Genomic DNA, 16,907 nt, shown 5'->3' with positions numbered 1-16,907 from the left:
AAATTGKGGAGAAAAAGGGGTATAAAAAAATGTCATACAAATAAAAAAGATGTCTTGAATTACCAATAAATCAACTGCCAGCAATAGCTAGCGTGACATTACAGTTCACTAACGGTGCTAGTTAGCTCGTCGTTAACATGGCTAGCTAAGCCAGCAAACCCTTGGTTAACTTGCCGAAATAGACTTGAAAATACATTTAACGACAACATAAATATATACATAGTTACATTGGCTATTGACTTTGGGATATATGAAACGGTTTTCAAAAGACACTACTGTGTTACACAGTTTTAAACAGTTTTTATGTACATAGAAATGAGACACGAACCAGCTTTCAGCATATCTCTCAGACTGAAGAGCAGGCAGACCAACTTTCCAAATAGGGGAGAAGCACTCAAAACCCATTACTTGTTCTTTCAAGGAAAATAATACAAAAAAAGGTTACTGAAGACCTCTCATATTGCCAACCTTACTACAATGGCAGTACATATTTTTATGAATTCGACCACTCATAATGAAAGGAAACGTTATTAACATCACACCTTTTCTGAAGTGAATGGTTTCACCCACTATCTGCAAACTCTACAATTTCACTTTGTCACACAAACAAAATTACCCCAGCCATTACACATTGGTTGCTGTAGTTTCACTCACCTCAGTCGATCTACAAACACATATCCTATAAGCTTTCAAAAAAATGTTTGCAGATTTACAGCTTATTTCCTGGAAGTCTATACATTTTGCCATGATTTATGCCATTTTGATGAGACATTGAGTGAGAGTGATCAACAAAGTCAATGGGGACGCCTGGCTGATGACCTGTTTCTGTTATTTCAAAAATTAAGATCCAAACCTCAGTGTCCTCATACTGTATGTAGCTAAACCCTGTAGATAGACTATAATCAAAGACCGTACAGTATGAAGATACTGGGGATTTCTATTGGAGAAGCAGTTTTAGCCCATCACGCTTGTAGGCGATGACAGACCGACTTTGGCTAACTAAGCTCATGCGTCATAACGGTCGTCTCGCGACAAACTGCGAATGTGGAGTCCGTCAAATCAAAGGCACTTGTTCGATATAAAATAGCTTAAAGACGAAAATAAAAACGTGTCAGCTTGTCACTTTCACGAGTTTGGACTAAAAACATGTTCTACTACTTAAGACATTGGCACCAATCTAGGCTGTGCCTTTAGATTTCGAGAAAATTAACAACTAAGGAAGAACTTTACACTTCTCCCATTTACCTCTCAATCCCCAAACCTCGGCCAGATCTGTTTCGACGGTGTTCCCGGATGTCTCGCGATGTTACGGCACTGGGTTTAAKTGTTCCCGGATGTCTCGCGATGTTACGGCACTGGGTTTAGAAACTAAAATGAAAGAAAGTATTTGTTATGTGAATAAACAGGACACTAGGATCTAGATACTAAATGGTTTGTCTTTATTTCATCACAGTTTCTTTCTCTGTTGATTTGCTTGAATAGAGAGCATTGAGAAATTCACACACTAACACACACACACACACACACACACACACACACAGGAGTAGACCTCTTTCTCTCTAGAGCCGATATCACTCACACGAAGCAACCTGGAAGCAATTTCTGTTGCAGATGTAAGTAGTAAGTACCATGATCTCAAGGAACTTTGCAGATACACGAAGCAATTCAAACGCGATTGAAATTGACTCAAGAAGCAACCCAGATGCAACTCTGTTGCCAGCAACAACATTTGCRWACAGGTTGCTTCGTGTGACATCGGCTTTATCTTCAGACAACATTTAGTTAACAGAGAATGAATAGCAGCCTTGTAGACCAATCAGATTCTATCTCTACACATGAGAAACATTACAACATCCTGTATTCAGAGGTCAACAAAGTGAAAGTGACGTGGATGAAACGTGTAGAGAGGAATCGTCGCAGTCAGTTGACTGTTGTACCTGTGTGACCAGCCTGAAATGACAGTGCTCTGTGTTGGTGTCCCGTTACACATGTGGCTGAGTAGACTATATAAGCAGCGCAATGCAAACCAATCGTATAAATCAGTGTGTGCTGCTGTCTACCCCTGCAGAATTGTTTGAAGCGCGAGATAGGCTGCTGCAGATTTCATTCCTTTCGGATTATTTGAAAAAGCTAAACATATTTTTTCAGCAATAATGGGTGTTATGGTTTCACAACTCTTCTCTCGTTTCTTCGAGAAAAAACAGATGAGAATTCTGATGGGTAAGACTTATTTCCAATGTTGTTAATGTCATTGTGTTATTATTACAATGTTGCAATGTTTGTACAATGTATTTGTTACAATGTGTTATAACATTTACTTTTTTTGATTGATTTTACATAGGCCTATATTATATGCATATTATTAATATTACTTAGGTTTTAAAATTATCCATATTGTTCCTACAGTTGGGTTAGATGCTGCAGGGAAGACCACAGTCCTGTACAAACTAAAACTTGGAGAAGTTGTCACTACTATCCCCACTATTGGTAAGCATTGATTGATATATAGGCTATATCCAATGATTGACAACTTTTGCTTCTCATATGTATTTGACCCAGGACTGCTAGACAGAGCATAGCTGAATGTATTTTGTGCTGATCACCATAGGGTTCAATGTGGAGACGGTTGAGTACAAGAACATCAGCTTCACGGTGTGGGATGTAGGTGGTCAGCACGTCATCAGACCTCTGTGGAAGCATTACTACCAGAACACTCAGGTAATACTAACCCTAACACTCTCAACTAACCTGAACATCCTCAACTAACCCTAACAGCCTCAACTAACCCTCACAGCCTCAACTAACTCTGACAGCCTCAACTACCAGCCTCAACTAACCCTAACAGCCTCACCTAACCCTAACAGCCTCAACTAACCCTAACAGCCTCACCTAACCCCAACAGCCTCACCTAACCCCAACAGCCTCAGCCTCACCTAAACCTAACAGCCTCACCTAACCCTAACAGCCTCACCTAACCCCAACAGCCTCACCTAACCCCAACAGCCTCACCTACCCCCAACACCCTCAGCCTCACCTAACCCTAACAGCCTCACCTAACCCTAACAGCCTCAACCTAGCCTAACCCTAATAAACCTAAACGAACAGCCTCACCTAACAGCCTCACTTAAACACTCAGGTATTCTTACCCTAACAGCCTTAACTATGGGATCCATTTCAAATCCAGTCAATTCAGAAAATGAACTCAAATTCCAATTCCAATTTTCCTCATTCCTTAAAAGAATGCGTCTGTGTTCCAATGTCTTCATCCAGGGTCTTATATTTGTGGTAGACAGCAACGATCCTGAGAGGATAAATGATGCTTCAGAGGAACTGCAGAACATGGTGAGTCATCTGTCCTTCCATTAATCTTTCCACACTTTCCTATAGCAACTCTTAAGTTTGCTCTTGGCCACCGGAGAGGAGCGTAGTAACAGTATAATGGGATCTTTCTGATTCCCTACGAGGAATGTAATAATACAGTCATATGACTGTTCTAATAGAGRTAGGAGAGAGTGTTTACCTGTTTAATGTGACTGTTCTGATTCCCTGTGTTCTGTGTTATTGATCCTCCACACACGATGCAACATTACAGAGAAAAGTGTAATAACTCAGTCAGTACTGTGGCTGTTCTGATTCCCTGTGTTCTTTGCTGTTGACCCACAGCTTGAAGARGACCAGTTGAGAGATGTAGTTCTGCTGGTGTTCGCCAACAAACAGGACCTTCCCAACGCCATGTCTGTCAGTGACATCACAAATAAACTGGGACTGAGGAAACTTCAACTGAATACTCCTGTAAGTATGACCATCTAGAATCTCTAAGGTTTCGCGAGCCAACTCTACCTAGCGTTAGCGCAATGACTAGGAGTCTATAGTATACACTAGCATGCTAGCTGTTACCATGCTAGCAGTTTTCATAGACTTCCAGTCATTGAGCTAACACTACTTAGCAATCGCGCTAATGCTAATGAGAAACTTTCTTCAAACTGCATGCAGAGACATAAAATGGTGTCCATGAGTTCATCTGGCTCTGGGGAAGTAGATAAAGGGCGTCATTCCCAAAATCCTGATGTATCCTTTTAAATGTCAAACTCTCCAACGCGCCTCGAATAGATTCCCTGCCCAGATTTGGTAAATAATGCACTCTGATTGTTTGTCATCTCAGTGGTTTGTCCAGGCTACCTGTTAATGACGGACTTTTTGTCCTCTCTCCTCAGTGGTTTGTCCAGGCTACCTGTTAATGACTGACTGTTTTAATGACTGACTGTTTGTCCTCTCTCCTCAGTGGTTTGTCCAGGCTACCTGTTAATGACTGACTGTTTTAATGACTGAATGTTTGTCCTCTCTCCTCAGTGGTTTGTCCAGGCTACCTGTGCGACCCATGGTTCAGGTCTGTTGGAGGGACTGGACTGGTTGGCTGACCAGCTTTCCAAGCGCTAACTAGCTGAGTTGGCTCTGGGGTGAAGTTATCCCTATGTACAGGTCTAGGATCAGCTTCCCCTCCYCAATCCTAACCTTAACCATTAGTGGGGGAAATGTACTGACCCAAGATCAGTGTCTAGGAGCACCCTGTAACAGCTGCGCTCAGCCCGTCTTAAGAACGACCAGGACACAACGTTTACTCAAGGACAACCATACAATCAGAAGTGCCTTTCTGAAAAGTTTCCATTTAAAAAATATTTTTTCCAATGTATTGCAATGTATTGCAATGTATTGTAAAGTTATAAATGTTTTATGTTAAAATAATTGTATCACTGAATGAATGTAAGCAGATTCTTTATCAAACCCCCTGTATTTATTTCCAATACCTCACTACCTCTAATAAAATAATGTGTTTAAATGTATCTGCAGTCGTTTTCTTTTTGGGTTAGGTCACTGTGCAGATGGAAGAGTAACAATTCAGAAACAACAAATAGAAGACAATTGTTTTTTGTAATTTCCCTCATCATCACTGCAGGGTCTGTGTAATGGAGACCAAGACTAAAACTCGTCGGGGACATATTTGCGAACATTTTAACAATGCAATATCGACATCTAAAGGTAGGGCCTCAAAATTGCATGGAGAATGTATGACAGCATTCCTTGATTAAATAAATAGTATGTTATATAAAAACGTTTAAAYTACAGTATATAGCCTTAACATGATAGTATTGATTGTAGAGTATAAGGTTGTGAGCTCTTGGAAGTTCAGATACTTCAATTTCAACAGCATTACACGATCCCAGTGCTTGCTGTCTTATTTTCCAAGAAACAGCATTGTGCTGAGATAGATATCTCCCATTGGGCACACACTGGTTGAATCAACATTGTTTNTGTCTTATTTTCCAAGAAACAGCATTGTGCTGAGATAGATATCTCCCATTGGGCACACACTGGTTGAATCAACATTGTTTCCACATCATTTCAATTAAATTACGCTGAACCAACGTGGAAAAGACGTTGAATTGACGTCTACACAGTGGGCTTCAATTTCACTGAGGGAGATGTGAAATGAGGACTATCCGAGCATTAACCTTTACAGTGTGGGAGAATAATCTCTCAGTCCCATTTGTCTTTTTGGGCCAATAAAGGAAATCATGCTTCTAATCTACAGTATTTAGTACCGTTTTCCTGAACTGTAACAGACATGGCCTCACCACAGTGTTGTTTTGGTAAATATTAGAAGGCCTACGTACAGTGCATTCGGAAAGTATTCAGACCCCTAGACTTTTTCCACATTTTGTGACGTTAGTGCCTTATTCTTAAATGTAATATTATCCTCATCAATCTACACACAATACCCTATAATGACGAAGCGAAAAGAGGTTTACATTTTTTTGAAAAATTTAAATGAATACCTTATTGACATAAGTATTCAGACCCTTTGCTATGAGACTCAAATTTTAGCTCAGGTGCATCCTGTTTCCATTGATCATCCTTGAGATATTTCTACAACTTGATTGGAGTCCACCTGTGGTGAATTCAATTGATTGGACATGATTTGGAAAGGCACACACCTGTCTAAATAAGGTCTCACAGTTGACAGAGCATGTCAGAGCAAAAACCAAGCCATGAGGTCGAAGGAATTGTCCGCAGAGCTCCGAGACAGGATTGTGTCGAGGCACAGATCTGGGAAGGGTACCAAAAAATGTCTGCAGCATTGAACGTCCCCAAGAACACAGTGGCCTCCATCATTCTTAAATGGAWGAATTTTGGAACCACCAAAACTCTCGACCTTTGCCTCTCCAGAGTCCGTACGGAAGTTGCAGTGATGGGACATGAGTGTAACTACCAATTGGATAACATTAAATTGGGGAGAAAAAGGGGTATACATTTTTTTCATACAAATAAAAAAGATGTCTTGAATTACCAATAAATCAACTGCGAGAAATAGCTAGGGTGACATTACAGTTCACTGACGGTGCTAGTTACCTCGTCATTAACATGGCTAGCTAAGCCAGCAAACCCTTGGTTAACTTGCCTAAATAGACTATAAATACATTAACGACAACATAAATATATACATAGCCCCATTAGCTATTGACTTTGTGATATATGAAACGGTTTTCAAAAGACACTATTGTGTTACACAGTTTTAAACAGTTTTTATGGACAGAGAAATGACACACGAACCAGCTTTCAGCATATCTCTCTCAGACTGAAGAGCAGGCAGACCAACTTTCCAAATAGGGGAGAAGCACTCAAAACCCATTACTTGTTCTTTGAAGTAGAGGTCGGCAGATTATGATTTTTCAACGCCGATACCGATACCGATTATTGGAGGTCCAAGAAAAGCCGATACGGTTTAAACGGCTGATTTATATATATATATATATATGTGTGTGTGTAATAATGACATTTACAACAATACTGAATGAACAATGAACACTTTTGTTTTAACTTAATATAATACATAAATAAAATCACCTTTGTCTCAAATAAATAATGAAACATGCTCAATTGGGTTTAAATAATGCAAAAACACAGTGTTGGAGAAGAAATTAAAAGTGCAATATGTGCCATGTCAAAAAGCCAACATTTAAGTTCCTTGCTCAGAACATATTAAAGCTGGTGGTTAAATATTCCCAGTTCTTCAATATTCCCAGTTAAGAAGTTTTAGGTTGTAGTTATTATAGGAATTATGACGCGTCGACTATTTCTCTCTATACCATTTGTATTTCATATTCCTTTGACTATTGTATGTTCTAATAGGYACTTTAGTATTGCCAGCCTAATTTCAGGAGTTGATTGGCTTGAAGTCATAAACAGCGTTGTGATTCAAGCATTGCTAAGAGCTGCTGGCAAACGCACGAAAGTTTGAATGAATGCCTACCACCGGTCAGTCAGACTGCTCTAACTCAAATATCAAAATTATAGACTTAATTAATATAATAAACAAGAAATACAAGCCTTTGGTCATTAATATGGTCAAATCCAGAAACGACCATTTAGAAAACAAAACGTTATTCTTTCAGTGAAATATGGAACGTTCCGTATTTTATCGACAGGTGGCAACCCTAAGTCTAAATATTGCTGTACACATTGCACAACCTTCAATGTTATGTCATAGTTATGTAAAATTCTGGCAAATTATTTGCAACGAGCCAGGCGGCCCAGTGTTGCATATACCCTGACTCTGAGTGCAATGAACGCAAGAGAAGTGACACAATTTCCCTAGTTATATTTCCTGCTAACATAAATTTAATTTAACTAAATATGCAGGTTTAAAAATATATAACTTCTTTGATTGATTTTAAGAAAGGCTTGATGTTTATGGTTAGGTACATTCGTGCAACGATTGTGCTTTTTTCGCGAATGCGCTTTGTTAAATCATCCCCGTTTGGCGAAGCAGGCTGTGATTCGATGATAAATTAACAGACACCTTATTGATTATATGCAACGCAGGCAGGACAAGCTTGTTAACCTAGTAATATCATCAACCATGTGTAGTTAACTAGTGATTATGTGAAGATTGATTGTTTTTTATAAGATACGTTTAATGCTAGCTAGCAACTTACCTTGGCTCCTTGCTGCACTCGCGTAACAGGAGGTCAGCCTGCCACGCAGTTTCCTCGTGGAATGCAATGTAATCGGCCATAATCGGCATCCAAAAATGCAGATTACCGATTGCTATGAAAACTTGAAAATAATACAAAAAAGGTACTTGAAGACCTCTCATATTGCCAACCTTACTACAATGGCAGTAAATATTTGTATGAATTCGACAACTCATAATGAAAGGAAAGTGAATGGTTTCACCCACTATCTGCCTGCGAACAGCGTTGTTCTACAATAATTACATTGCATGCAGCACGAGTGAGGTTGATGGAAACTACAATTTCACTTTGTCACACAAACAAAATTACCCCAGCCATTAACACATTGGTTGCTGTAATTTCATTCACCTCAGTCGATCTACAAACACATAGCCTAATAGCTATAAAAAAAATGTTTGCAGTTTTACAGCTTATTTCCTGCAATTCTATACATTTTGCCACAGGGTGGGGAGAAATGTTGGCCGTTTTAAAGCTAATTTCCCGCGATTCTACACATTTGGCCATGATTTGTGCCATTTTGATAAACGATTGAGTGACAGTGATCAACAAAAATAAATGAGGGACTCTGGAGAACAGCGCCCCTGGGAAGCCCAACTGATTACTTATTTTTGTTATTCCAAAAAATAAGGTCCAGACCTCAGTGTCCTTATACTGTATGTAGCTAAACTATAGATACTGGGGATTTCTATTGGAGAAGCAGTTTTAGCCTATCACGCTTGTAGGCGATGACAGACCAACTTTGGCTAACTAAGCTCATGTGTAGTGTGAGCGTTGCGTTATTCAAATCCGGTATCAGGATAAATAAAAAGCCAGGTCTGCTAACTTTCTTTAATTATGTTTAGGGTAGAACAGGGTAGGGTAGAATAGGGAACTGGCAGGAAGTACGTAAACAGCTGTTCTTATACCGTGATGACGTAGTTCCAACGCGTCTGTTGGCCTATCACAGTAGAGGCTGAGCGCGGTTTAAACTTTGCCCAGCCTATGCTGGCACTCGGACTTGTCCAAGTCCCTTAGTGCTCTCCTCTGTCCGCATCTGGTTGTTGGGTAGATTAGATCCGTCTTGTGTCTTTCCCGATGCTACACTCAAACAGTTCCTAATATGGTATTGTCCAGTAATCTACCCTCCCTGGTTGGCTTAGAGATATGCACCCCTCCCCTCTCCAGATTGACCACAGCTTTTATGGCCTTTCACTCAATGTTGGTCAGTCTTTACACACATACATCTGTATTGTTTGTGTGTGTGTGTAACAAAACAATATTYATCTTCATACAATATGGTAGCAGGCTATAGTGCATAAACATAAATCCTAACAGTAGAAACACGTCATCGGGTTTAACGGTTGTTTCGCGCCGAACTGCGAATGTGCAGGCCGTCCAATCAAAGGCACTTGTTCGATATTAAATAGCTTTTGACGAAAATAAAAACGTCAGCTTGTCACTTTCACCAGTTTGGAGTAATAACATGTTCTACTACTTAAGACACTGGCACCAATCTGGGCTGTGCCTTTAGATTTCGAAAAAGTATTTTTATGTGAATAAACAGGACACTAGGATCTAGATACTAAATGGTTTGTCTTTATTTCATCACAGTTTCTTTCTCTGTTGATTTGCTTGAATAGAGAGCATTGAGAAATTCACACACTAACACACACACACACACACACACACACAGGAGTAGACCTCTTTCTCTCTAGAGCCGATATCACTCACACGAAGCAACCTGGAAGCAATTTCTGTTGCAGATGTAAGTAGTAAGTACCATGATCTCAAGGAACTTTGCAGATACACGAAGCAATTCAAACGCGATTGAAATTGACTCAAGAAGCAACCCAGATGCAACTCTGTTGCCAGCAACAACATTTGCGTACAGGTTGCTTCGTGTGACATCGGCTTTATCTTCAGACAACATTTAGTTAACAGAGAATGAATAGCAGCCTTGTAGACCAATCAGATTCTATCTCTACACATGAGAAACATACAACATCCTGTATTCAGAGGTCAACAAAGTGAAAGTGACGTGGATGAAACGGTAGAGAGGAATCGTCGCAGTCAGTTGACTGTTGTACCTGTGTGACCAGCCTGAAATGACAGTGCTCTGTGTTGGTGTCCCGTTACACATGTGGCTGAGTAGACTATATAAGCAGCGCAATGCAAACCAATCGTATAAATCAGTGTGTGCTGCTGTCTACCCTGCAGAATTGTTTGAAGCGCGAGATAGGCTGCTGCAGATTTCATTCCTTTCGGATTATTTGAAAAAGCTAAACATATTTTTCAGCAATAATGGGTGTTATGGTTTCACAACTCTTCTCTCGTTTCTTCGAGAAAAAACAGATGAGAATTCTGATGGGTAAGACTTATTCCAATGTTGTTAATGTCATTGTGTTATTATTACAATGTTGCAATGTTTGTACAATGTATTTGTTACAATGTGTTATAACATTTACTTTTTTATTGATTTTACATAGGCCTATATTATATGCATATATTAATATTACTTAGGTTTTAAAATTATCCATATTGTTCCTACAGTTGGGTTAGATGCTGCAGGGAAGACCACAGTCCTGTACAAACTAAAACTTGGAGAAGTGTCACTACTATCCCCACTATTGGTAAGCATTGATTGATATATAGGCTATATCCAATGATTGACAACTTTTGCTTCTCATATGTATTGACCCAGGACTGCAGACAGAGCATAGCTGAATGTTTTGTGCTGATCACCATAGGGTTCAATGTGGAGACGGTTGAGTACAAGAACATCAGCTTCACGTGGTGGGATGTAGGTGGTCAGCACGTCATCAGACCTCTGTGGAAGCATTACTACCAGAACACTCAGGTAATACTAACCCTAATGTAACCGATGTGAAATGGCTAGCTAGTTAGCGGTGGTGGCGCGCTAATAGCCTTTCAAACGTGACGTCACCCGCTTGAGACCTTGATGTAGTGGTTCCCCTTGCTCTGCAAGGGCGTGGCTTTTGTGGAGCGATGGTAACGATACTTCGTGGGTGACTGTTGTTGATGTGTGCAGAGTGTCCCTGGTTCGCGCCCGGGTCGGGGCGAGGGAACGGACTAAAGTAAACTGTTAAATTGATGCTGTTGACCCGGATCACTGGTTGCTGCGGAAAAGAAGGAGGTCGAAAGGGGGGTGAATGTAACCGATGTGAAATGGCTAGCTAGTTAGCGGTGGTGCGCGCTAATAGCCTTTCAAATGGTGACGTCACTCGCTTTGAGACCTTGAGGTAGCGGTTCCCCTTGCTCTGCAAGGCCGCGGCTTTTGTGGAGCAATGGTAACGATACTTCATGGGGACTTGTGTTGATGTGTGCAGAGGGTCCCTGGTTCGCGCCCGGGTCGGGCGCGGGGACGGACTAAAGTTAAACTGTTACACTAACACTCTCAACTAACCCTAACAGCCTCAACTAAACCCTAACTCTCAACTAACACTAAACAGCCTCAACTAACCCTAACACTCTCAACTAACAGCCTCAACTACCCAACAGCACTCACCTAACCCAACAGCCTCACCTAACCCCAACAGCCTCAGCCTCACCTAAACCTAACAGCCTCACCTAACCCTAACAGCCTAACCCTAATAAACCTAAACGAACAGCCTCACCTAACAGCCTCACTTAAACACTCAGGTATTCTTACCCTAACAGCCTTAACTATGGATCCATTTCAAATCCAGTCAATTCAGAAATGAACTCAAATTCCAATTCCAATTTTCTCATTCCTTAAAAGAATGCGTCTGTGTTCCAATGTCTTCATCCAGGGTCTTATATTTGTGGTAGACAGCAACGATCCTGAGAGGATAAATGATGCTTCAGAGGAACTGCAGAAACATGGTGAGTCATCTGCCTTCCATTAATCTTTCCACACTTTCCTATAGCAACTCTTAAGTTTGCTCTTGGCCACCGGAGAGGAGCGTAGTAACAGTATAATGGGATCTTTCTGATTCCCTACGAGGAATGTAATAATACAGTCATATGACTGTTCTAATAGAGATAGGAGAGAGTTGTTACCTGTTTAATGTGACTGTCTGATTCCCTGTGTTTCTGTGTTATTGATCCTCCACACACGATGCAACATTACAGAGAAAAGTGTAATAACTCAGTCAGTACTGTGGCTGTTCTGATTCCTGTGTTCTTTGCTGTTGACCCACAGCTTGAAGAAAACCAGTTGAGAAATGTAGTTCTGCTGGTGTTCGCCAACAAACAGGACCTTCCCAACCATGTCTGTCAGTGACATCACAATAAAAACTGGGACTGAGGAAACTTCAACTGAATACTCCTGTAAGTAGACCATCTAGAATCTCTAAGGTTTCGCGAGCCAACTCTAACTAGCATTAGCGCAATGACTGGACGTCTATGGTATCTTCTAGCATGCTAGCTGTTACCATGCGTCACGGCCTCGTAGGGAGGAGACCAAGGCGCAGCGTGGTAACGTACATTCTTCTTTATTAGAGAACGAACACTGAACAAAACAAACAAAATAACAAAACGAACCGTGAAGCTAATATGGATAGTGCAGACAGGCAACTAAACATAGATCAAGAACCCACAAAACCAAAAGGAAAATGGCAACCTAAATATGATCCCCAATCAGAGACAACAACAAACAGCTGCCTCTGATTGGGAACCAATTCAGCCACCATAGAAATACATATGCCTAGACTTACAAACACCCCTGGCATACAAAAACCCTAGACAATAAAAAACAACATACCACCCTCTTCTCACCCTGACCTAACCAAAATAATAAAGAAAACATAGATAACTAAGTCAGGGCGTGACACCATGCTAGCAGTTACCATAGACTTTCATGCATTGTGCTAACACTAGTAGCAAATGCGCTAATGCTAATGAGCAACTTCTTCAAACTGCATGCAGACACATACAGTTGAGTCGGAAGTTTACTTACACTTAGGTTGAGTCATTAAAACTCGTTTTCAACCACTCCACAAATTTCTTGTTGACATCACATAGTTTTGACAAGTCAGTTAGACATCTACTTTTTGCATGTCACAAGTAATTTTCCAACAATGTTTACAGACAGATTATTTCACATATAATCACTGTATCACAATTCCAGTGGGTCAGAAGTTACATACACTAAGTGACTGCGCCATTAAACAGCTTGTAAAATTCCAGAAAATGATGTCATGGCTTTAGAAGCTTCTGATAGGCTAATTGACATCATTTGAGTAAATTGGAGGTGTACCTGTGGATGTATTTCAAGGCCTACCTTCAAACTCAGTGCCTCTTTGGTTGACATCATGCGAAAATCAAAAGAAATCAGCCAAGACCTCAGAATATAAATTGAGACCTCCACAAGTCTGGTTCATCCTTGGGAGCAATTTCCAAACGCCTGAAGGTACCATATTCATCTGTACAAACATAGTACGCAAGTATAAACACCAGGGACCACGCAGCCGTCATAACGCTCAGGAGGAGACGCGTTCTGTCTCCTAGAGATGAACGTACTTCGGTGCGAAAAGTGCAAATCAATCCCAGAACAACAGCAAATCAAATCAAGTTTATTTTATATAGCCCTTCGTACATCAGCTAATATCTCGAGTGCTGTACAAACCCAGCCTAAAACCCCAAACAGCAAGCAATGCAGGTGTAGAAGCACGGTGCTAGGAAAAACTCCCTAGAAAGGCCAAAACCTAGGAAGAAACCTAGAGAGGAACCAGGCTATGGAGGTGGCAGTCCTCTTCTGGCTGTGCCGGGTGGAGATTATAACAGAACATGGCCAAGATTCTGGCCTTGTGAAGATGCTGGAGGAAACAGGTACAAATGTATCTATATCCACAGTAAAAGTTAGTTAGAGTCCTATATCGACATAACCTGAAAGGCCGCTCAGCAAGGAAGAAGCCACTGCTCCAAAACCGCCATAAAAAGCCAGACTACAGTTTGCAACTGCACATGGGGACAAAGATTGTGCTTTTGGAGAAATGTCCTCTGGTCTGATGAAACAAAAATAGAACTGTTTGGCCATAATGACAATCGTTATGTTTGAGGAAAAAGGGGAGGCTTGCAAGCCAAGAACACCATCCCAACCGTGAAGCACAGGAGTGGCAGCATCATGTTGTGTGGTGCTTTGCGTGCAAGAGGGACTGGTGCACCTCACAAAATACATGGCATCATGAGGAAGGGAAATTATGTGGATATATTGAAGCAACATCTCAATCAATCAATCAAAGTATTTATCAAGCCCTTCTTACATCAACAGATGTCACAAAGTGCTGTACAGAAACCCAGCCTAAAACCCCAAACAGCAAGCAATGCAGGTGTAGAAGCACAGTGGCTAGGAAAAACTCCCTAGAAAGGCAAGAAACCTAGGAAGAAACCTAGAGAAGAACCAGGCTATGAGGGGTGGCCAGTCCTCTTCTGCCTGTGCCGGGTGGAGATTATAACAGAACATAGCCAAGCTGTTCAAATGTTCATAGATGACCAGCAGGGTCAAATAATAATAATCACAGTGGTTGTCGAGGGTGCAGCAAGTCAGCACCTCAGGACTAAATGTCAGTTGGCTTTTCATAGCCGACCATTCAAGAGTATCTCTACCGCTCCTGCGGTCTCTAGAGAGTTGAAAACAGCAGGTCTGGGACAGGTAGCACGTCCGGTAAAAAGGTTAGGTTCCATAGCTGAGGGCAGAACAGTTGAAACTGGAGCAGCAGCATGACCAGGTGGACTGGGACAGCAAAGAGGTCATCAGACCAGGTAGTCCTGAGGCATGGTCCTAGGGCTCAGCCCTCCGAGAGAGAGAAAGGAAGAAAGAGAGAAAAGAGAGACAGAATTAGAGAGAGATACTTAAATTCACACAGGACACCGGATAAGACAGGAGAAATACTCCAGATATAACAGACTGACCCTAGCCCCCGACACATAAACTACTGCAGCATAAATACTGGAGGCTGAGACAGGAGGGGTCGGGAGACACTGTGGCCCCGTCCGACGATACCCCCGGACAGGGCCAAACAGGCAGGATATAACCCCACCCACTTTGCCAAAGCACAGCCCCCACACCACTAGAGGGATAACTTCAACCACCAACTTACCATCCTGAGACAAGGCTGAGTATAGCCCACAAAGATTTCCCCTACAGCACGAACCCAAGATGGGGTCGCCATCAGTCAGGAAGGATCTCAAGACATCAGTCAGGAAGTTAAAGCTTGGTCGCAAATGGGTCTTCCAAATGGACAATGACCCCAAGCACACTTCCAAAGTTGTGGCAAAATGGCTTAAGGACAACAAAGTCAAGGTATTGAAGTACCCATCACAAAGCCCTGACCTCAATCCTATAGAAAATGTGTGGGCAGAACTGAAAAAGTGTGTGCGAGCAAGGAGGCCTACAAACCTGACTCAGTTACACCAGCTCTGTCAGGAGGAATGGGCCAAAATTCACCCAACTTTTTGTGGGAAGCTTGTGGAAGGCTACCCAAAACGTTTGACCCAAGTGAAACACTTTAAAGACAATGCTACCAAATAGTATTTGAGTGTATGTAAACTTCTGACCCACTGGGAATGTGATGAAAGAAATAAAAGCTGAAATAAATCATTCTCTAATATTATTCTGACATTTCACATTCTTAAAATAAAGTGGTGATCCTAACTGACCTATAACAGGGAATTTTAACTAGGATTAAATGTCAGGAATTGTGAAAAACTGAGTTTAAATGTATTTGGCTGAGGTGAATGTGAACTTCTGACTTCAAATGTAAAAATGGTGTCCATGAGTTCATCTGATTCTGGGCGTCATTCCCAAAATCCTGATGTATCCTTTTAAATGTTGAACACTGCAACTCGCCTCGGATTGAATCCCTGCCTAGATTTGCTAAATAATGCACTCTGGTTGTTTGTCATCTCAGTGGTTTGTCCAGGCTACCTGTTAATGACGGACTTTTTGTCCTCTCTCCTCAGTGGTTTGTCCAGGCTACCTGTTAATGACTGACTGTTTTAATGACTGACTGTTTGTCCTCTCTCCTCAGTGGTTTGTCCAGGCTACCTGTTAATGACTGACTGTTTTAATGACTGAATGTTTGTCCTCTCTCCTCAGTGGTTTGTCCAGGCTACCTGTGCGACCCAGGGTTCAGGTCTGTTGGAGGGACTGGATTGGTTGGCTGACCAGCTTTCCAAGCGCTAACTAGCTGAGTTGGCTCTGTGGCGACGTTACCCCTAGGTACAGGTCTAGGATCAGCTTCACCCTGTAACAGCTGAGCCGAGCCCTCCTTAAGAACGACCAGGACACAACGTTTACTCAAGAACAACCATACAATCAGAACAAAACTTAGAAGTGGCTTTCTGAAAAGTTTACGTTTCCATTTTTTGGGGGGTAATGCACTTTAATGTATTGCACATATTGTAACTTGGAAAGTTATATAAAATATATATATTTTAAATGATCACTGAATGAATGTAAGCAGATTCTTTATCAACACCCCTGTATTTATTTCCTGACTTCCAATACCTCACTACCTCTAATAAAATAATGTGTTTAAATGTATCTGCAGTTGTTTTCTTTGTGGGTTTTGTTTCAGTGGTTTCCCTTGTTGTCACTGAAGGTTATGTGTAATGGAGACAAAGACTAAAACTGAACGGGGACATATTTGCGAACATTAGAAAAAGTTTACGTTTGAACTCTGTCTCCTTCTCAAAATGTGCATCAGCCAATTTAAATCGTTGACATAGTTGCACATGATCAAACGCTATATGTTAGCTGCTTCCATCAGACAACCCGGCAGATTTAGCCAGAGAGGAACAGGTAAAGAGAGAAGCCCAAAATATAGCTCCCTCCAGCAGGTGATGTTTTTCATTTTTTTCGCCCACCAAGTAAGGACTTTTTGTATGGCGGTCAATGAGTGTCTAATTTAA

At 41.3% G+C, this 16,907-nt stretch overlaps 1 protein-coding gene and 1 pseudogene across 2 annotated transcripts; both read left to right on the top strand.

Annotated features, from left to right (window-relative positions):
* The first annotated feature begins 1,619 nt into the window (after positions 1–1,619).
* Positions 1,620–4,841, top strand: LOC111978596 (ADP-ribosylation factor 4). Of its 2 annotated transcripts, none has more exons than XM_024008727.2 (6): positions 1,620–2,220; positions 2,407–2,487; positions 2,609–2,718; positions 3,271–3,342; positions 3,664–3,792; positions 4,351–4,841. In XM_024008727.2, the coding sequence occupies exons 1-6, from the start codon at positions 2,154–2,156 to the stop codon at positions 4,435–4,437; spliced, it is 546 nt and encodes a 181-aa protein (XP_023864495.1). In that variant the 5' UTR covers positions 1,620–2,153; the 3' UTR covers positions 4,438–4,841. The 2 variants fall into 2 exon arrangements, with proteins under 2 accessions (XP_023864495.1, XP_023864496.1); XM_024008728.2 differs by lacking the exon at positions 4,351–4,841 and adding an exon at positions 4,163–4,343.
* Positions 4,842–10,068: 5,227 nt separating this feature from the next.
* LOC111977971 (ADP-ribosylation factor 4-like) lies at positions 10,069–16,539 on the top strand (annotated as a pseudogene).
* The last annotated feature ends 368 nt before the right edge of the window (positions 16,540–16,907 follow it).

This window comes from Salvelinus sp. IW2-2015, linkage group LG18 (assembly GCF_002910315.2).
Source record: "Salvelinus sp. IW2-2015 linkage group LG18, ASM291031v2, whole genome shotgun sequence".
NCBI lineage: Eukaryota > Metazoa > Chordata > Actinopteri > Salmoniformes > Salmonidae > Salvelinus > Salvelinus sp. IW2-2015.
The sequence above is the reverse complement of the archived record's forward strand: the minus strand, read 5'-3'. Positions and strand labels throughout refer to the sequence as shown.